Raw genomic sequence first — 22,321 nt, forward strand, 5'->3', positions numbered from 1 at the left:
AAGCTTTAATTTGCATTTCTCTAATAATTAATGATTTAGAGCATTTTTTCATATGGCTATGGAATGCTTTGATCTCCTCATCTGCAAATTTCCTTTACATATCCTTTGACCATTTGCCAATTGGGGAATGGCTTTTTGTTTTAAAAATATGACTCAGTTCTCTGTATATTTTAGAAATGAGTCCTTTGTCAGAATCATTAGTTGTAAAGATTGTTTCCCAATTTACTACTTTTCTTTTGATTTTGACTACATTGGTTTTACCTGTGCAAAAACTTTTTAATTTAATGTAATCGAAATCATCTAATTGGTTTTTAGTAATGTTCTCCAACTCTTCCTTAGTCATAAAATGTTCCCCTTTCCATAGATCTGACAGGTAGACTAGTCCTTGATCTTCTAATTTGCTTATAGTATTGTTTTTTATGTCTAAACCCTGTAACCATTTGGATCTTATCTTGGTAAAGGGTGTGAGGTGTTGGTCTAATCTAAGTTTCTTCCATACTAACTTCCAATTATCCCAGCAGTTTTTATCAAAGAGGGAGTTTTTATCCCGGTGGCCTGACTCTTTGGGTTTATCAAACAGCAGATTACTATAATTCTCTCCTGCTTTTACACCTAGTCTATTCCACTGGTCCACCACTCTATTTCTTAGCCAATACCAAACAGTTTTGATGACTGATGCTTTATAATATAATTTTAGATCGGGTAGTGCTAAGCCACCTTCGTTTGCATTTTTTTTTCATTAAGCTCCTGGCAATTCTTGACTTTTTATTTCTCCATATGAATTTACTTACAATTTTTTCTAGCTAATGAGCTAGAAAGTAATTTTTTGGAATTTTGATTGGTAGGGCACTAAACAGATAGTTTAGTTTTGGTAGAATTGTCATTTTTATTATATTAGCTCTACCTATCCATGAGCAGTTGATATTTGCCCAGTTATTTAAATCTGATTTAATTTGTGTGAGAAGTGTTGTATAATTGTTTTCAAAAAGATTCTGAGTCTGTCTTGGCAAATAGACTCCCAAGTATTTTACACTGTCTGAGGTTACTTTGAATGGAATTTCTCTTTCTAGCTCTTCCTGCTGTTTCTTGCTAGTCATATATAGGAAAGTTGAGGATTTATGGGGGTTTATTTTATAACCTGCAACTTTGCTAAAATTGTTAATTGTTTCCAGTAGTTTTTTAGATGATTTCTTGGGATTCTCTAGGTAGACCATCATGTCATCTGCGAATAGTGAGAGTTTTGTCTCTTCCTTCCCAATTCTCACTCCTTTAATTTCTTTTTCTTCTCTAATTGCTGATGCTAACATTTCTAATACAATATTGAATAGTAGTGGTGATAATGGGCACCCTTGTTTCACCCCTGATCTTATTGGGAATGCCTCTAGCCTCTCCCCATCGAGTATAATGCTTGTTGATGGTTTCAGATAGATACTGCTAATTATTTTAAGGAACAGTCCATTCATTCCTACACTCTCTAGTGTTTTTAATAGGAATGGATGCTGTATTTTGTCAAAAGCTTTTTCAGCATCTATTGATATGATCATATGGTTTCTGATAGGTTTGTTATTGATATAATTGAGTATACTAACAGTTTTCCTAATATTGAACCAACCCTGCATTACTGGAATAAATCCTACTTGATCATAATGTATTATCCTAGTGATGACTTGTTGTAGCCGTTTTGCTAAGATTTTATTTAGGATTTTTGCATCTATATTCATCAGGGAAATAGGTCTATAATTTTCTTTCTCTGTTTTAACTCTTCCTGGTTTAGGTAACAGTACCATATTGGTTTCATAGAAAGAGTTAGGCAGAGTTCCACCTTTCACTATTTTTCCAAAGAATTTATATAGGATTGGAACCAATTGTTCCTTAAATGTTTGGTAGAATTCACTTGTGAATCCATCAGGCCCTGGAGATTTTTTTTTTAGGGAGTTCACTAATGGCTTGTTGAATTTCTTTTTCTGAGATAAGGTTGTTCAGGTATTTAATCTCTTCTTCATTTAACCTGGGCAACTTATATTTTTGTAAATATTCATCCATTTCACTTAGATTATCAAATTTATTGGCATAGAGTTGGGCAAAATAATTTTGAATTATTACTTTAATTTCCTCCTCATTGGTGGTGAGTTCCCCTTTTTCATTTATAATACTAGCAATTTGGTTTTCTTCTTTTTTTTAAATCAAATTGACCAGAGGTTTATCAATTTTATTGGTTTTTTCATAATACCAACTTTTGGTTTTATTTATTAATTCAATAGTTTTTTTGCTTTCAATTTTATTAATTTCTCCTTTGATTGTTAAAATTTCTAATTTGGTATTTGATTGGGGATTTTTGATTTGTTCTTTCTCTAACTTTTTTAGTTGCATGTTTAGTTCATTGATTTCCTCTTTCTCCAATTTATTCATATAAGCATTTAGAGCTATAATATGTCCCCTGAGAGTTGCTTTGAATGAATCCCATAGGTTTTGGTATGTTGTTTCATTATTATCATTATCTAGGATAAAATGGTTAATTCTTTCTATAATTTGTTTTTTGGTCCACTCATTTTTTTAAGATGAGGTTATTCAGTTTCCAATTTGCTCTGGGTCTATATCTCCTTGGCCCAGTATTGCATAGTGATCTGAGAAAGATGTATTCACTGTTTCTGCCTAGAACATGAACTTTCAATATTTCACAGGTAAGAGTAAACAAAAAAAAGGCTATGTACTCACTGGTGGAGAAAATTCTCTCTATTAATGACTATTGGTGTCTTTTAACCTATAGACTATAAGAACTGTCAAGTGCATCAACGAATTAAGGTGATTGTCTAGAGTCATTAAGACAATATATATTAAAGAGGTGAGACTTTCGCCACTTCTTCCTGGATTCAAACCACCCTCTATCCATCATGACATACTACCTTTCATGTATGAAAAAAGCATAACAAATCTGTTTACAAACAATCAGAGCCAGACAATACTGGCTTAATTAAATGCTTTTAACATTATTAATTTATCCTTAAGATAGTTAAGCCTAAAACAAAAAAAAATTTTTAGGAATTTTTATAAACATAACCCTTTAAAAAAAATCCCAAAATATGAATTGAAATGGGTCAATCCCAAACAAGCTGGGGACAGGGTAATGTAGTGGGAAAGGTTGTTTGTTTAAATGATGAACAGACTTCTAATGTTCACAGTGGAGGTAAGGATTGATTGTTAGAGCCTATTGTTACTATAATTAGAAGTCACCAGACAACAATTAACACCACATTAATAAAATAAACCACTGTAATATCTTCAGCTGAGACCAAGAACAGTCTTTAGGCTATGATCATTTAGATTCAGAGGTATATGGAAAGAGCGATAGTAATTTTCAAATTTATAATTTTTTTGTTTTTTTTTTCTTGAACTAATTAGTCACATATGGTTATCGTTTCTCATCTTGATTTCCATTGCATTTGGGGGAGAAAATGAGAGGAACACTATGGAATCTCATTTGAAATTGGATAAAACACTTTCCAAGTAAAATGCTGAACAGCTAAGTTTTTATATTTACAATTCTATACATATTAAATCTTGATGTAGAATAGTTATTTTGGCTATATCATCTTTTTTTAAACTTTAATGAGCAACTGAATATATCAAAAAATAAAGCATTTTAGATTTAATGATTCTATAGTATTATATGAAAGGTAAATTTCATATTTTTACTCAAAGAATCCTAGTGATACTGAAAAAACACATTCTTTATTTGCTTCACACACTTAAGTGTCTACTTTATGCCAGGCAGACATTGTTGCAAGCACTTGAGATAAAAAGAAAAGCAAAAGGTAGCCTGTGATCTCAAGACACACATTGGAAGGGGAGAAGAGTACATGAGAAACGGGACTGTTTTTTTGCAGAAGGTGTATCTTTAGCTGAGACATGAAGGGAAGCTGGTAAACAGATATGAGGAAGGAGGGAGTTCCATACATGGGTGGCTAGTGAAAATGCCTGGCTTCTAGAGATAGTGTGTCTCGTGGGAGGAATAGTAAGGCAATGAGTTCACTGGACTAAAGGGAATGAGACATCAGAAGACTAGAAATGTAGGAAGAAGTCAGGTTATGATGGACTTAAAGATTTTAAATACAAGATTTTGCATTTGATCCTGTATATGATAGGGAGTCACTGGAGATGACTGAATAATGGTAAAATCTGTACATGTCTGGATTAATTTTATAATTGAGTGGAGGATGAACTGGAGTGGGGAAAGACCTGAGACAGCAAAAACAACCAAGCAAACTACTGCAATTAATAGTCTAGGTGTACTACTGGGTCTATACCCTGAAGAGATCATGAAAAAGGGTAAAAACATCACTTGTACAAAAATATTTATAGCGGCCCTGTCTGTGGTGGAAAAGAATTGGAAAATCAAGTAAATGTCCTTCAATTGGGGAATGGCTTAGCAAGCTGTGGTATATGTATGTCATGGAACACTATTGTTCTGTTAGAAACTGGGAGGGATGGGAATTCAGGGAAGCCTGGAGGGATCTGCATGAACTGATGCTGAGTGAGATGAGCAGAACCAGAAAAACACTGTACACCCTAACAGCAACATGGGGGTGATTTTCAACCTTGAAGAACTCACTCGTTCCATCAGTGCAACAATTTGGAACAATTTTGGGCTGTCTGCAAAGGAGAGTGCCATCTGTATCCAGATAAAGAGCCGTGGAGTTTGAACAAAGTTTAAGGACTATTCCCTTTAATTTAGAAAAAACCAGATATCTTTTTGTTGGATCTTGTTTTTTCTTAAGACTTTTTGTCACTTCCTTAAGGATATGATTTCTCTCTCATCACACTCAATTTGGATCAATGTACAACATGGAAACAAAGTAAAGACTGACAGATTGCTTTCAGTGGGGAGGGAGTAAGATGGGGGAAATTGTAAAACTCAAATAATATCTTTAATAAAAATAAATAAAAAATGCAATTGGGAAAACAGTTGAAAAAATAAATAAAAAAGGTAATTTTACATCAAAAAAAAAATAATCTAGGTGTGAGGTAATAATGATGGACCTCACCATGGCGGTATAAATATCAGTTTCAGAAGGATTGCTACACCCAACAGTACTCTGTCCACAGTAGATAATAACAGCTTAAAAAAGAAAACTATATAGCTATAATTTTGATCTCCTTGTACTCTATTTAAGAGTTTTAGGTAGAGTAAATCACAAATATGACATTTTCTCCTATCAATGGTGTGCCATACCCTTTTAGCAAAAGAGCATAGCTCCCAAGATAGATAATCTGCAAAGTACAGAGTAATCAGAATAATCTGAAACATGGATAACAAGCATACCATCAAGAGCTGACAGAATGCCCTCTATCCACATTTTTAAAAAATACAAATTCTATTTTTATTGATCTGATCTTACTCCATCTAGGTAGCTATGCAGCTAATAGGATTCTTGTTAGAGGAAATACAATTTGTACTCTTTACATTTGGCAACTGCCCATGAACCCCCTTAGACAAGTGGCTATTTATGAGGCTGATATGACCATAACTACCATATTTCTGATTCATTTAATTCTTTCTCACACTGACATTTCTCTTTGTGGCCAACAGGTAGAATATGAAGCAATATGATCATAGGGAAAGATAATGATCATTCTACACTGTGGATCTTCATTAAACACTGTGGCTCTACATTAAAAATACTATGGATCTTCATTAAATTCTGTTAGTGGAGCCCAGACTTGGCAAGAGTGTCCAGTAAATTCACAACAAAAGCCATCATGTTCATTTTGCTGCAATCTTGATGGCAACTGCAGAGGTCCTACTACATCAGTTCATTCTCTTTTCTACACTGGGTACAGCAAACAAACCTGAGAGTAACACAAACCTAGGGGTGTTTGAAAACTATAGGTAAAACTATTAGGTCAAATAGAGACAAGAATAAATGGGAGCTATGGGGGGGGGGCGAATAGTGACTGAGGGATCAAAAAAGGAAATTCAACCAAGGTTCCATGTTGAAACAAAGTTTTGTAAAATAGATCATCCTTGAGAAATTAAAAACTTGGTTGCTTGTTGTTAAAGGAAAGGCAGCATGGGCTAGTAGATAAATAGCCAGGAAGTGTTGAGTTCAGGTCTAACCTCTGAAACATACTGATTGTGTGACACTGAGCAAATCACTTTACCTCCTGTCACTAGCAACTGTCTAAGACTACAAGTTGCAAAAGCAGATTTTGATCTGTATTGATAGAAAATTCTTCCTCAATGGGATTTAACTATACCACTAAAAAAATCAATGATCTCACCTGTCTCTTTAAAATTTTATTTTTATAAACTTTTGTTTTGTTTACACATATCCCCCTTATCTCCTTTGTGTTCCTTATATATTTAGTGAATAGAATTGTTTTGCACATTTTGCCTTTATATCTCCTACATTTACCAATATATAAACTGCTCCATGAATGCCTGATACACAGAAGAGATATAATAAAATTGTTTGTTGACTGATTGGTGGGGGAGAGGGCTTCACACTATTAAAATTAGGTAATCTTTGGGGCTGCTAGGTGGTGCAGTGGTTAGAGCAACTGGTGCTGGAGTCAGGAGTACTTGAGTTCAAATTCTACCTCAGACAATTAAAAAAAATCACCTAATTTGTCACTTGGGCATGTCACTTAACCCTAGTGCCTTGCAAAAACCCAAACTAGATACTGTACTATTTTTTGGAAAGGGAAGCAGATCCACTTATAAATGCCCTGTTTAAGTCATTTTTAATAATTTTACTTAAGTGGACTACATTACAAAAATTCAGATTCCAAAAAGATATTTTTCATTATCATTATTGTTCATGTCTTCAGCTAGAGATTATACTGCATTATATGCCAGGCTCTGCCTGTATAAGTGGAGAGAATGTGTTGTTAATATCTGCTTAACAATGGCTTCTACATATAATTTAAGAACCAGAGAAAAAACCTGAGAAAAAACAAGATGCACAATACTGGTAAAGCCCACTGAGAACAGTGTAACCTTTGGAACCAATGGCAGAGTACAGGGACAAATGCCAAATGTCCACTAGTCCTGGAGTATTTAGTCAAAGAAAGAGGAGCTAGGAGCAGGACACCAAGGGGCACTGGGAGAGGAGAGAATTAGAGTTGAGTTTCAAGAGGGAGTTGCATGCTGGGGGGGGGGGGGAGCAGAAGATATTAGTTTTACTCATGACAGGGATTCAATAAACTTTGTGTGTCCTCTTGCTCTATCCCTTTGATCATCAAGTTTGGTTTTATTAATAGCATGGTGTTCTTACCAATGATGCTTGCCAGTCACAATTATAACAACAATCAACAATTGATACTTCTGTAACACCTTGCATTTTATAAAGTACTTTTCTCACAATAAGTATTGTGCAGATATTGCAAATACTAACTCTGCTTTACAGATAAAAGAGTCTTTTCTATGACCTTCTTATGGCCACATTGTTAAGAAGTATCAGAGCCAGGTCTTTTGATGTCAAATGTAAACTTCTTTTCATTATAACAAGTAACTACTTTGTTTATAGTAGGCTGGATTACTAATTTGCCTTAATTAGGATTGATTTTCAAAACTCAAAGGCACATTTTACCTTAGATTCTAATCCAATCACTTGATATAAGAACCATTTATCCAACATAGTTAGAGCTACCAGTTACCAAATAGTTAATATGTATAAGGTGTTATATAACTATGCCTTATTATTTCCTCAATAACCGCAGGTCAAAAGTGGTTACTTTGGTACACCATCACCCCTACCCCCCCTTTTAGGGTAACTTCTCAGACTCAACTACCTAAAGAGATTCAAAAAAAATTCTATGGGAATAAAGTGCCCAAAATGTTAATCCAAATAGACTAGAGATAAAACAAAATGATAATTGATATTTTTCCAGTATTAAATAACTCACTTTGGCATTACAGACAAACATAAGACTAAAGCAAATTAACATTTTAATATTAAAATTAGAAAGAACTAACCAAATGAATGACTTTGGGAATAGAAAAGTCAACTATGGAACCATTACAAAATTATCACAAATCACTTTTTTACTTTAACAATTATGAAAAATTGTGCCACCAAAGCATCATTAAATGATTCAGGAATGTTGAGAAGAGTCTAAATCAAAATATAAACTCCAAATAATGGTCTTGCTCTAGAACTGGAAATGAGGCCTATAAAATTTATCTAGAAATTACTTAAATAAAGTTTCTTATGCTTCAGATTTTGTGTTATACAATCATTCAGATTACAAATCTTAACAGAAGAACATAACATGTTTTATAAAAGATCAACAGGATAGACATTATTGTATTTTAATTATACCTTTGAAATTTTGATGGATCTGTGATTACAAAAATGTGTGACTTGTCCAAGCATTCACCCAAATCCTCCACTTAGTCATATACTGAGGTTCTTTTGTTCTTTTTTCTTTTTTTTTTTAGTTTTGCAAGGCAATGGGGTTAAGTGGCTTGCCCAAGGCCACACAACTAGGTAATTATTAAGTGTCTGGGGCCGAATTTGAACCCAGGTTCTCCTGACTCCAGGGCCACTGCTCTATCCACTGCGCCACCTAGCCGCCCCTTACACTGAGGTTCTTAATCATGTCCTAAGTCATTCTGGAAAAATGTACACAAAGAAAGAACCCCATCATAATGAGCTATTATAGTTGGGAGGGACACTTAAGGCACAAAAGAAAATAATAATTCCAGAACATCTACAAGAAATGCCTCAGAAAAACACAGTTTGGACACAAATTAATTAAAATTCTTGGAAGAGATAAAACAAGAACTTAAAATTTAAGATTTAAAAATTAAGATGTTGGGGGCGGAGCCAAGATGGGGACAATAAAGGATCGAGTCTTAGGCGCTCTCTGATAAAACTCATCAGCTAAGGACTCTAACTAAACTTTCGAGAGACAGAATCCACAAAGGGAACCAGTGAGGCAGTTCTCCTACTCAAGGTAACCTGGAAAAGAGCAGAAAGGCTCTGCTCCCCAGGCCGGAGGGGTGGCCCGCCAGAGCCAAAGAACTTCAGCCTCCCGGAGGCAGCCCCAGGGCACTGGGAGTCTCAGCTCACAGCAGCGGGGGAGTCTCCTGAGCTGCACCTTGAGGAGCACCGGGCACAAAGTGGGGGAACGGGGGGGACCTTTGCCAGAGTGAGCACCTGGAGCCCAGCCCTCAGGGCACCAGCAAGCAGCTTGATCTTTCTGCAGCCCAGAGCCTGAAAAAGAAGCAGGCGGAGACGGTAAGCAGGAGCCCCCAGGGCATGAGCCCATTGAGCTGAGGGAGGGGAGTGAAGAAAGACTGCCCAGCTCTGTCCTCTGCCCCTGGAACAGGACTCTGGGGCTCTAACCACATTCAGATCCTGATCACAGTCTAGGCACCCCCCCCCCCACCTCAGCCCCGTGGCAGAAGGGGGTGCTTATGGTCATTCACAGACCAGGAGGGAGGACAGAGCCTCACACACTGAGACCTTTGTGGGAGTATCCCAAAAGCTCAGGAAGCATCCCCAAACCAGGCACAGGCTGGGAAAATGAGCAAGCAGAGAAACAAAAGGAAGACTATTGAGAAATATTTTGCAAATGAGCCCAAGAAGGATCAAAATACTCAGTCTGAAGACGAGGAAGCACAAGCTCCTGCATCTAAAGACTCCAAGAAAAACAGAAATTGGGCTCAGGATATGACAGAGCTCAAAAAAGACTTTGAAAATCAAATGAGGGAGTTGGAAGAAAAACTGGGAAAAGAAAGGAGAGAGATGCAGGAAAAACATGAAAATGAAGTCAGCAGCTTAGTCAAGGAAATTCAAAATAATGCTGAAAAAAAATAGCATGCTAAAAACCAGCTTAGGTCAAATGGATAAAACAATTCAAAAAGTTATTGAGGAGAAGAATGCTTTAAAAAAGCAAAATTGGCCAGATGGAAAAAGAGAGAAGAAAACTCTCTGAGGAGAACAAATCCTTCAAAGAATAGAATTCAGGGAGATTGATGAATTTACCAGAAATCAGGAATCAATACTTCAAAACCAAAAAAATGAAAAATTAGAAGAAAATGTGAAATATCTCATTGAAAAAACAACTGATATGGAAAATAGACTTAGGAAAGATAATTTAAAAATTATTGGAATACCTGAAAGTCATGATCAGGAAAAGAGCCTTGACATCATTTTCAAAGAATTACTACAGAAAAATTGCCCTGATATCCTAGAAGCAGAAGGCAAAATAGAAATGGAGAGAATCCACCAATCCCCCAGAGAAAGAGATCCCAAAAAACCAACCCCTAGGAATATTATAGACAAGTTGCAGAACTCCCAAGTCAAAGAGAAAATATTACAAGCAGCCAGAAGGACACAGTTCAAATATCGTGGAGCTGCAGTCAGGATCCCACAGGACTTAGCAGCAACTACATTGGAAGCTCATAGGGCTTGGAATACAATATACCGGAAAGCAAAAGAGCTTAGAATGCAGCCAAGAATGAACTACCCAACAAGGCTGAATGTCCTCTTCCAGGAAAAAAGACTTTCAATGAACCAGGGGAATTTCAAATGTTCCTTTTGGAATGGCCAGAGCTGAACAGAAGGTTTGATCTTCAGATACAGGACTAAGGTGAAGCATGGAGATTGAAGGAGAGGGGGGGGAATATGAAGGACTTAGTGAGGATGAACTGCATGTATTCCTGCATAGAAAAATGACACTGATAATACTCATATGAACCTTCTCAGTTAATAGAGCAGGTAGAGAGAGCTTTTATAGTTGAAGCACAGGAGAAAGCTGAATTCAAAGATAAAATATGGTGTAAAAATGTAGTCAATAGAATAGAAAAGGGAAATGGAATGGGAGAAAGAAAAAGGAGAGGGGGAATAGTCCAAGATATTTCACATAAGACTTTTTTTTTATTACAATGAGCTATTGCAATGATATGGAAGGGGGGAGGCAAGGGGGAATGAGGGAACCTTTGCTCTCATCAGAGATGGCTAGGAGAGGAAACAGCAAATATATTCAATGGGGTATAGACATCTGGAGTAAGAAGGAGGGGGGAGCAGGGGGAAGGGGTGGGGATGTGAATAAAGGAGGAGAGGATAGACCATGGGGGGAGAGTGGCCAGATACAACACATTTTCTTTCTTACTTCATGCAAGAGGCTGGGATTGGATGGTCTGCCCAGGACCATAGGGCCAGGTGGATTCTGGGCCTAAGGGGTGGTATGGGGGCTCAGGGCTTCTTGGCCCCAGGACCAGGGATCTGTCTGCTGAGCCAGTCAACGACCATACAGCAGAGTCATGAAAAAAGAGTACATGGTAGTGGAGAAATAAGAAAGGAGGGAGTTGCAATCAGCAATGGCAACAGTGGAAAAATATGGAAGTAACTTCTGTGATGGACTTATCATAAAGAATGAGATCCACCCATGACAGAGTTGTTGGTGTTGGAACAAAGACTCAATCACATTTTTTTTATTATTATTTGAGGGAGGGGGGAGGGCGCAGGGCAAGTGGGGCTGGATGGCCTGCCTGGGGCCACATAGCAGGGTGATCTTTGGGTGTCTGGGGCTGGATTTGGACCCAGGTGCTCCTGGCTCAAGGGCCAATGCTCTGTCTGCCACCCAGCCACCCCTAATATCATTACTATTTTATTTTATTTTGGGTCTTTTTTTTTCTTCTTTTTGGTTTTTGCAGGGCAGTGGGGATCGGGTGGCTTGCATGTCACACGGCTGGGTGATGGTTGGGTTTACGAGGCTGGATATGGGCTCAGATGCTCATGGCTCCAGGGCTGGTGCTTTGTCCATTGCGCCACCTGGCCATACCTACAATTATTACTATTTTTTTTATTTTAATTTTTTTCTCTCCCCTTTACTTTCTTCGCCCAAGCAAGTCTATCTATATTCATGGGGGAGGAGGGGTATTTTGTTTACTTGTAAACAAGAATATTTTATTAATGTAAAAACATTTGTACAAAATGAGAATAAAAAAATGAATTTAAAAAAGGAAAAAAAATTAAGATATTTTCAAAAATGGGATGAGAGCATTTAAGGAAAAAACTAGAAATGAAATGAGAGCTATAAAAGAAAAAATTGGAGAGGAAATTAACAGCTTGAGTACAAAATCTTGTCCAAGCAAAAAAACTCTGAAAATTTGAATGGACCAAATAGAAGGCAATGACTCCATTAGGCAATAAGAAATATTAATAACAGAATCAAAAAGCTATAAAAATAGAAAAAAGTGTAAGGTCCCACATAGAACCAATGTTTTCATCTTGATCTGGATCTTTTTTTTTTAGGGGTTTTTTTTGTAAGGCAAATGGGGTTAAGTGACTTGCCCAAGGCCACACAGCTAGGTAATTATTAAGTGTCTGAGACCGGATTTGAACCCAGGTACTACTGATTCCAGGGCCGTTGCTTTATCCACTACGCCACCTAGCTGCCCCCCCCCTCTTTTAATGCCTGGTCTGGACCTTTTTTTGCGTCTGAAAAGAACAGCATCCTCCTCTTGTTGATTATCTCAAAGCTCCTATCTAATCCCTGGATTTTTTTTTTTAATCAACTACCTACTTCTTATTCTTTTTACAGGCCACCATTCCATCTAAGGTCACTACCACCACTGCTTTATCTGGTATGGTCATCAAAATGTCATTAATGCAATGGTGGACATCAAAGTCCTCAGGAAATGGAGCCTCTTTCAGATGTAGGCCTATCTAAAAGAGACAAATGAAGCAGCCTTGAAGGAAGGAAAGAAAAAATACACTATACTCCTCCCTAGGTAAAAGCAAAGTACCAATTAGTTTCAGACACATGCAATGAGGAGATCAATAACTCTATACCATACACCCAGGGCCTTGAGCTACAATGATGAGGTAAGGAACTATCACAGCACTTTTTGCAACAACTATATTTAGCTCCTCAAAGTTTGGTGTGAGCTACCAGATATCTGTCCTCACTGGCCACATGGATTGTTATAGGGAAATTATTACATCAAAGTACTTGAGTCTCCTCCATTATCATCACCAGGAAGATTTGGCTTGAGATGGTAATAGTGAAAACTAGGGGGTAACTTTTAACTTTCTTTCTATTTTTGTGGCCTTTGGACATGATTTTAATATTTCTCGTTGCCTTAAGAAGTTATTGGCTCTCATTGCCTCAGAATGACAGAGCTTTAAAAAAAAAAATGGGTCACATAACTAGTCAATGGCTATAGTTAAAGTCTGCCCAACCAATGTCTATTAACTTAAAAAAAAAAACCCAAACTTTCTTAAGGTCAATTTCTTCTTACCTGGGATAAATTCCACTGACCATGTCATGTTTATGAGACAATGCTGCAGTATTACTGGGTCCAGCAGCTTTGGAAATAAGTAATACCACTAGGCCACGCATCTGAAGATTATTCCGACTATCATGTACAAGCCTCCTAAAAAAATAAAAAGTAAAAGATGAATAAAACCTTCCATTATTCATTTCAATAGTTGACACAAAATCAAAATAGAAAATATATGTAGTACAAAATATTCTGGATGCAGTCAGACAGTCCTGTGAGACCATAAGCAAACCATTTACTCTTTCTGAGAATCAGTTTATCTGTAAAAGGGAGATTGTATTACTATACTCACAGGATTTGGAAATATTAAGAGATGATAAGTAAATGTTGCACAAACTTTAAACCACCATATAAAGGTTAGTTAGTATACAAGTATTTATAAAACTCAGGATTTCTGAAAGCATATAAGGATTATGAAGGAGTGTATGGAATAAGGGAAGGCAAAGCAAAAAAAGCATTTATTAGGTGCTAATTTTGTTGTCAAATACTGTGCTAATAAACATTGGAGATATGAGTACATACAAAATGACAATCCCTGACTCAAAGAGCTTACATTCTAAAGGGGACTAAACAAGAAAGGGAGGTTAAAATGGGAATGAATGGGAAGAGAAAAGATACAGGAACATGTTCTTTAAAATTCTGGAAAATCAGAAACAAGAGCTGGTGGGGGGAGAGGTGTTCTAGGACAGTACCCCAAATACTCCAGGAGGAACTCATCAATATGAGATGAGCCAGGGTATGATAGAGGGCTGTTTAGGGGTAAGAAGTTACTTCTCTTACAAGGATATTACAGGGTGAAGAGGTTCCAAGTCAGAGGCAAGTAATGGCATGAAATATAGTGGCAGGCTGGGAAAGTCAGAAGCTGAAACATGGTGGCAAAGCTAGGAAAGTCAAAGCGGAGTCAGGAGAGTAAAGCAGAAGGAACAGAATTTTTAGGAAAATTTTTAAGGAGGTCCTGGGGAAAAAACTAAACTCAATCCCTATTTGAAGTTAAAACTGATAAATTGAAGCTGCAAGAAGAAAAAGGTCAGGATTATTTCTCATTCTGAATTCTAAATCCAATATATCAACCTGAGATAGGAAAAAGATGTCCTTTGACAGAAAAGTGAAGAACAAAACTATGAATTGAATTTTAGTAGTAACAACAGAATGAGAAATAAAAATAATGGGCTCCCCCCCCCTAATTTTTGGTGAAAGTTGTTATATAAGTCAGACAAATCCTCAGAATTCTTGCTGCTTAGGCTAGAAATGTCTAAAAGTCAAGGAATTGGTTTAAACCTAAGCAAACACTTGGATTCACTCTCATAAGCAAAAGGAAACAAATTATCAGCAACATCATGTTATTTTCCATTGGTTATTTATGCAAAATACTATCATTCTAGACAGGTCTAGTTTCAATCTGGAATATTAATTTCCTTTTGCTCTGCATAGTAAATTTCCAGTATTTCCAATGCAGTCATCAGGAATGTTTTGAGGTTAGAATGTTACAAACGTAATTCTATTAGAAATAAACAGTTTCATCTTTAAAAATGAAGGACAATATTTTATGCTATCTAAAAATAACTTTATAATACCAAGAAGTGTCATGCTCACAGCAGGCTCACTGGTATTTTATATAATTTCACAGCATAATGCAAAATTAAACTGAATGGTTACTATACAAATGATTCACATATTTTTTATACAGAAGTCATAAATGTAGTGAAATAAGCAATAAGAATGAAATAAATTGAAATATTTCTCAATGACTATGCCCTGAAATTGTTGAATATTAATGTCCTCATAGGTATGCTATGAGGAAGGAACCAATTTAAGCTAAGGTAATTTCAGAATAAATGAATTAGTCCAATATATAAATGGGTCAACTATAGAACTGTTAAGACTCAGAGAAAAATGTCAAAGAGGAACCCTGCTTTAAGTGTTACTATGATCAGATCTATGACCCCTCCTGCAATATTGGATATTCTAAATAAAATTTCTTTCATCTTCTTTAACTGAGAAGGGATCCTTGGTCAGTTAGGAGGTCTAGCTATTTAAGATGAGGTTTTTAAAAAGTTTCTAGGGAATAATGTCAGTGAATTAGCACTTTCATTCATAAAAGCAAAGAAGTTAAAAAAAAAACACATATGCCTAACAGTTGTGGGGAATGAATTATTGAACAAACTATAGTACACAAATAATAAATGTGCTAAAAGAAATATATGAGAACTACAAAGAAATATGATAAAACATATAAAAAGTGATGTGGAGTAAAGAAAGTAAAATGAGAAAAAGCAGAAATAAAAATATTACAACAGCAACTACAATTATATTTTTTAAAATAGAAGAAAACAAATTGGAGGGGATATTAAAATAAAGCATTACTGTTATTTTGTGGAAAATCAATACAAACTTTAAAAAACAAATTATTAAATATTTTGAAGAGCATCATTTTAATATATAAATCATTTAAAATCTAATTGATTTTTACTAGGTTTGGGGAAAAATTGTTTTGGGGAAACATAGAACGAAAGCTACTAAACACATTAACTATATAAAGTTATTCCAAACTTCCATAGCTCTATGTTCTTATACAATACCTATTTTAGTTAATTCTTGCCCATATGAACTGGCAGGGAATATAGTTTTACTTTGCAAAAGACAGGAGGGCCCTTTGTAAAAGTTTACATGGATATTTGGAAAATCTGAATTTAACTTGATGCCACCATGTTTTATTTGAGAGCTGCTTTTTTCCCAAAAAATAAATGTTAAAAAGAAGTTCTAGTTTCTAAAATCTCTATTCCAGGTTTGTATTGTAGGTAAAAAGAAAGGAAATCAAAATTTATAATAAAAAAATAAAACTATGTTCCAGAAACTATGCCAACTGCTTAAGAGTGAAAGGGGACTAGTACCTCTAGACTTCAAATCATATTATGAAATAGTAATTACAAGAATGATTTGATCTTCTTTACCTTTATACACTTCCTTGGTTCAGTTCCTTATAACCTCTCTCCTTAACTGTTTCAATAACCCTTTTCCTAATCTATATTCCTGTCTCAAATTTCCCAACACTCCAGCCATCTTCTACATAGTGGCCAAAGTGATATATCTGAAATGTGAGTATGGTTATGCCATCTCTTCCTATCAATTCACTCCAGTTGTTTCTAATTATCCTTAGGATCAAGATGGCTTGGGAGACATAATGGATAGAATACTAGGTTAAGAATTGGGAAGACTCCTCTTCCTGAGTTCAAATTTGGCTTTGAAAACTTAGTTTCCTCATCTGTAAAATGAGTCAGCAAAGGAAACAGCAAGTTACTCTAGTATCATTGCCAAGAAAATCCCCCAAAGATGTCCATCAATTGGGGAATTATGGTATATGATTGTTTGCTCAATATGGGAAATGATAAACAGGATGCTCTCATAAAAGCCTGGAAAGACTTACACGAGCATCTGATACACAATAAAAGGTATTGTGTATAATATAACAGCAATATTATAGAATGATCAACTTGTGAAAAATTTTGCTAATCTCAGCAGTACAATGATCCAAAGCTGTGAAGGATTTATGATGAAAAATGCTATCCATCCCCAAAGAACTAACGGTGTCAGAATATAAACTGAAGCATACTTTTTTGAAAATTATTTTTTTTAAGTTTTTATTTTCATCTTTTTTCCACAATATGACTCTTATAGGGGGCGAAAACTACAAAGTGATCATAAAGAGTCAGACATGAGTAAAACATCAACTAACTTTAATTTTTCTAATTTTTGCTTAAAGATTGATGCATAGGTTGATGCAGCATAGGATGAAAATACCTAAGAACTAAGTGATAAGGTAAAATCTAAGGAAACATTAAGATTTACTCTGATGGGGGAATTGGTATATAAAGCTCTCCACAACCTGGCCCCCTTTCAGTTTCTTAACACAGTATTCCCCTCCATTAACTCTAAAGTCCACAATCCTAGTCAATATGCTGTTACTCACACTCCTTCTCTAGCCTTCCTGCCATCGCACTAGCTGTTCTGTTCCCCTTTCTCTTTAGTTCTACCACTTAGCTCTCTGCCTCTTCCTTTAAAGTTCATCTCAAGTACCACTTTCTACATGAAGTCTTTCCAGATTCCTTATCTTATGTCAATGAATTTATTTTGTATATTCTTCCATAAATATGTTGTTCCTCATAAAACAGAGGTTCCTGAAGGACAAAGACTGTCTTTCTTAATCAATGAAAGTCAACACTAAATAAATATTAACAGAAGGATAAGGCTCAGCAATCTCTAATATACTACGTCACTTGACAATTGCATTAGAGTTTGGACTTTAGAACAAAGCGGTTACTAGAGGAGGCTTAAAAGACAAGGTCTTTGGGGTGGTAGAGGAAGAAGGAGGTAACATTTGAGTTAGAATTTACAGTATAGGTAGGAGCTTAGCAGATGAAGAGTAGGAGGCAGGAAGGTATTGTGGGGAAAAGCAATGAATCAGTTTCCTCATTTGTAAAAATGATGTTAGACTGAATTCTCATTTAAGGTTCCTTTCAGTTTTAAATACTATGATCCTCTGTTTGGAAGGAAAAATGTTAGACGTGTAGAAGAGAGGTAAAGAAGAATCCTGAATTAAAGCATTTATAGTGATTTGGGGATAAAGAAGATAAAAACAACAGTGAAGAAGTGTGGTGGTCCCCAATTGACTAGTGGTCAAAGGATATGCAAAGGCAATTTACAGTTGAGGAAATCAAAGCAATCCATAGTCATATGAAAAATTGTTCTAAATCATTACTTATTAGAGAAATGCAAATTAAAGCATCTGTGAGATACCACCTCACACCTCTCAGATTGACCACTATGACCAGAAAGGACAATAATCAATGTTGGAAGGGATGTGGGAAATCTGGGACACCAATACATTGTTGGTGGAGCTGTGAACTCATACAACCTTTCTGGAGAAAAATTTGGAATTATGCCCAAAGGGCAACAAAATGTGCATACCCTTTGATCCAGCAATACTATTACTGGGTCTATACTCTGAAGAGATGATGAAAAAAGGATAAAAACATCACTCATACAAAAATATTCATAGAAGTCCTGTTTGTGGTGTCAAAGAATTGGAAATTAAGTGAATGTCCTTCAATTGGGGAATGGATTAACAAAATGTGGCATATGTATATGATGGAACACTATTGTTCCATTAGAAACTAGAAGGGATTGGAATTCAGGGGAGTCTGGAAGGATTTGCATGAACTGATGTTGAGTGAGATGAGCAGAACCAGAAAAACACTGTACACCCTAACAGCAACATGGGGGTGATGATGAACCTTGATGAACTTGCTCATTCCATCAGTGCAACAATCAGTGACAATTCTGGGCTATCTGCAATGGAGAATACATCTGTATCTAGAGAAAGAATTACAGAGTTTGAACAAAGACCAAAGGCAGTTACCTGTAATTAAAAAAACCCATTATCTTATGTAATTTTGCTATCTCTTAAACTTCCTTAAGGATATGATTTCTCTCTCATCACATTAAACTAAGATCAATGTATACCATGGAAACAATGTAAAGACTAACAGAATGCCTTCTGGGGGTGGGGAGTGGAGGGAAGCAAGAATGGGGGAACTGAAAATAAATAAAATCTTTCTTTAAAAAAGTGTTGTGGTATAGAAATGGTTGTGAACAAGGTTATAATTACAGAGTTTGGAAGAATGGGGTCAGGACTAAGCTATACCAGGATGTTATGAAGTTCCAGAGGAGTGACAGAATTATGAAACAGATGCTTTTTGTGGGTACATCTAGATTTTAGTTTGTAAGAGCATTGATTTTGGGGGGAGGAGGCAAAAGGAGATAGACACAAAAATCAATTTATAAAAATTAAATAGACACAACTTTTAAAAATGCTGATGTTTCTCTGATAAATTCAAAACAAACTTCTGTCACAGTCAATTTGCAACATTGCAAACTTAAAAAAATTTGAAAGTTTTATTATTTAAATGTCCAATATTGATGTTTCTTATGAAAATTCAACATAAACACTATCTTGTGCAAATATATCATTCTAATTAAGTTTTGAAATTTGTAAAAACTTTCAACAGCTGCTGTTCAGTGACCAAAAGGAGTACAATTTGTTATCCTAGTCTTAAACTCATCCAGAGAATTAGGTTTTGATGCAGCCATGACAATTTTGATGTGACTGTACAAGCACAAGTCACTAGATCAGATGCCAATCTGGTTAAGCAAGAGGACCTCCTCTATCAATCCACAAGTCTGAGAAAGTGTCATCTAAAATAGCTGCACATATAATATATGATAAGGTACTCTGGTTAAAATTAAAAATTTATTATTCAAAATTTATAATATCAGATGTAAAAGAAATTTAAACAAATTTTCAAATAATGCTTTATATAAGTTTGCAACATATATAATTCTAAAGTTTTTAAACCTTAAAATCCAGACTAAGACTTTTGGAAAGAATGTGTATAACAGTGTGTGTGTGTGTGTGTGTGTGTGTGTGTGCGCACACGCGCGCGCGCACACACACACACACACACACACACACACACACGCATGCATGTGCAGGTCTACATTGTTAAATAAATAGTCCTGATTACAAATCAGCCTTTTGAAAGTATATGACCTGTTTAAAACTCATACGTATTGAGTATCTAACAGTTCATTTTCAGTTGGGAGTGCTGTTTTAATCCCTCATTAGCCCTAATTTCTTAGTATCAGCTCAAAGGAAAATAATTTCAGGAAACATTTGTGATACAGATCAGAAACTACAAATTTAATATGGCACGGTACTATTTCTTCATGTCTACTTAGCACTGGAAAAATTTTGTCCAACAACTGCTTTAGATACTTGAAAACCTGTAGACTTCTGGTGTCTGGAGTAAAATTTCTTTTTCTTTTTTTAGCAGTGAGCTAATTTTTGAGCTGTGGGTGTTACTGGTTTATCTCATCAAGACTAGTTTCAAAAAGGGTATTAAAGAACTGAATTTAAGGATACACTGTTTTGGAAACAGTTATTTAATTTATTCAAGCTGTTAATCTGCCCCCAGAGTAGTGAATTTACTTTTTAAATGAAAACCTACTTAATCTTTTTTTAACAATAATTTCCAGTTTAACCTTGTAAAAGTAGAATTGCAAGTATTCCACTTTCCTGATTTTGATAATTCATTAAATGAGAAGAGAGATGAAAAGACAGGCAAACTTCAACTGTGATTGATAATTTATGGCAACTAATCTATATGTATAACAAAGAAGGTAAAGGAGGGGTGATGTGATTATAAAATGGTTTTCCTGAGGATCATTATGACCAGAAACATTTATTTGTTCTTTAAAAAAAAATTATCGATCTCCTTTGATTTTTCCATTATATTTGTAATGATTTTTCATTATATTCCTTTTGATAAATTCTTTCCTTCTCTCCTACCTAACAGATCTTTTCTTTTAACAAAGATTTTTTTTAAAGTAAAAGCAACCAGCATATTAAATACATTTGACAACATATCCAACATTCCACAATCATAGCCTGCCATCTCCCCATATTAGGGAGAAAGCTTTATTAGGACCAATCTTAGTCACTATAACTAGATGGCGTTCAGTTGTACATTTCTGTTCTTTTCCACTTACATTACTGTAGTTTTTATTAAGATTGGTTTACTGGTTCAGCTAACTTTACAATTTTTTTCAGTTAAGTTTTCTAAGTTTTCTTATTTTTCTCTGGTCTCCCGATATTCATTGATTCTTAAGGTACTACTACTCAATTACTTTCATGTACCACTATTTGCTTAGTCATCCTGTAATTGTAGAGCACCCATTTTGTTTCTAATTCTTTGCCACCACAAAAAAAGTGCTACAATGGGGGTGGCTAGGTGGTGTAGTGGATAAAGCACCGGCCCTGGAGTCAGGAGGAGTACCTGGGTTCAAATCTGGTCTCAGACACTTAACAATTACCTAGCTATGTGACCTTGGGCAAGCCACTTAACCCCGTTTGCCTTGTAAAAACCTAAAAAAAAAGTGGTACAATGAATATTTCAGTGGATGAAATCCTTCCTTCTTATCTTGTTATGGGATAGACTCATCAGTGAAATCTCTAGTTCAAAAAGCATAGCCATTTTAGTTACTTGTTTTTAGCATAATTCCAAATTCTTTTTCAAAATGACTAAGTTCAGAGTCCTACTAACATTGCATTAGTATCTCTAGCTTCCTTTAGTCCCTCTAGCATCTTTGTCATTTTGCTGAATGAGATTGTGAACCTTTATGACTTTTGATTTATATTTCTCTTATCAGTGATTTGAGGAAAATTTCATGATTTTAATGGTTTTGTAATGTTTTTTGATAACTATCCATATCTTTTGACCATTTAATCATTAGAGGATAGTCCTTGGTTTCATACTTAAGATAATTTCCTTATATTTTAGATATAAGATCTTTATCAAAGGAGATATTTGATATAAAATTCTTTTCTTTTCCCAATTAGCAATTATATTCTTAATCAAGTTGTGCTATTTCTTCAGGCAAAAGCTTTTCAATTCAATGTCACACCAAGGGCCCATTTTATCTTTTGTCATCTCTTCTATCTGATATATTATTAAGAATTCTTCCTGTGCCATAATGGTGATAGAACCACATCATTTTCTTCCAACTCTTTTTTTAAATTTTTTTTCTTCCAACTCTTTTTATGATGAAATCTATTATATTTGGGTTTCATATCCACTGGAACTTATTGTGGTATATGTTGGAAAGTGATACATACTTATTTTTTATCAAGTTTCTTTTCAGTTTTCCCCATATTTCTTGTTATTTAACAATTATATCTCGCTATATAACAATTATATCTCGCTATATAACAATTATTCAAGAGAAAATTATTCTCTTGACTAGTTTACTAGTGGGTTTCTTGAACACACTTGTTTAGATTTAGCTGAGGGATGGATCTATCTAAGTTCCCCTAATTTACAGAAAGGAAACATCCCAGAGAGGTTAAGTAACTTGCCAAGGGTCACAAAGACAATAAACAATGGAGCAAGGAATCAAATTCAGGTAGTC

At 35.4% G+C, this 22,321-nt stretch overlaps 1 protein-coding gene across 1 annotated transcript in view; it reads right to left on the reverse strand.

Annotated features, from left to right (window-relative positions):
* The window catches only part of PDSS2 (decaprenyl diphosphate synthase subunit 2), a 287,192-nt gene that overhangs the window by 158,491 nt on the left and 106,380 nt on the right, over positions 1-22,321 (reverse strand). Inside the window, exon 2 of the mRNA XM_074187281.1 lies at positions 13,256-13,390. Within this exon, the coding sequence (XP_074043382.1) occupies positions 13,256-13,390 (135 nt within the window). The remainder of the gene's footprint in view (positions 1-13,255; positions 13,391-22,321) is intronic.

Source organism: Macrotis lagotis, chromosome 5, assembly GCF_037893015.1.
Source record: "Macrotis lagotis isolate mMagLag1 chromosome 5, bilby.v1.9.chrom.fasta, whole genome shotgun sequence".
NCBI classification, from domain to species: domain Eukaryota; kingdom Metazoa; phylum Chordata; class Mammalia; order Peramelemorphia; family Peramelidae; genus Macrotis; species Macrotis lagotis.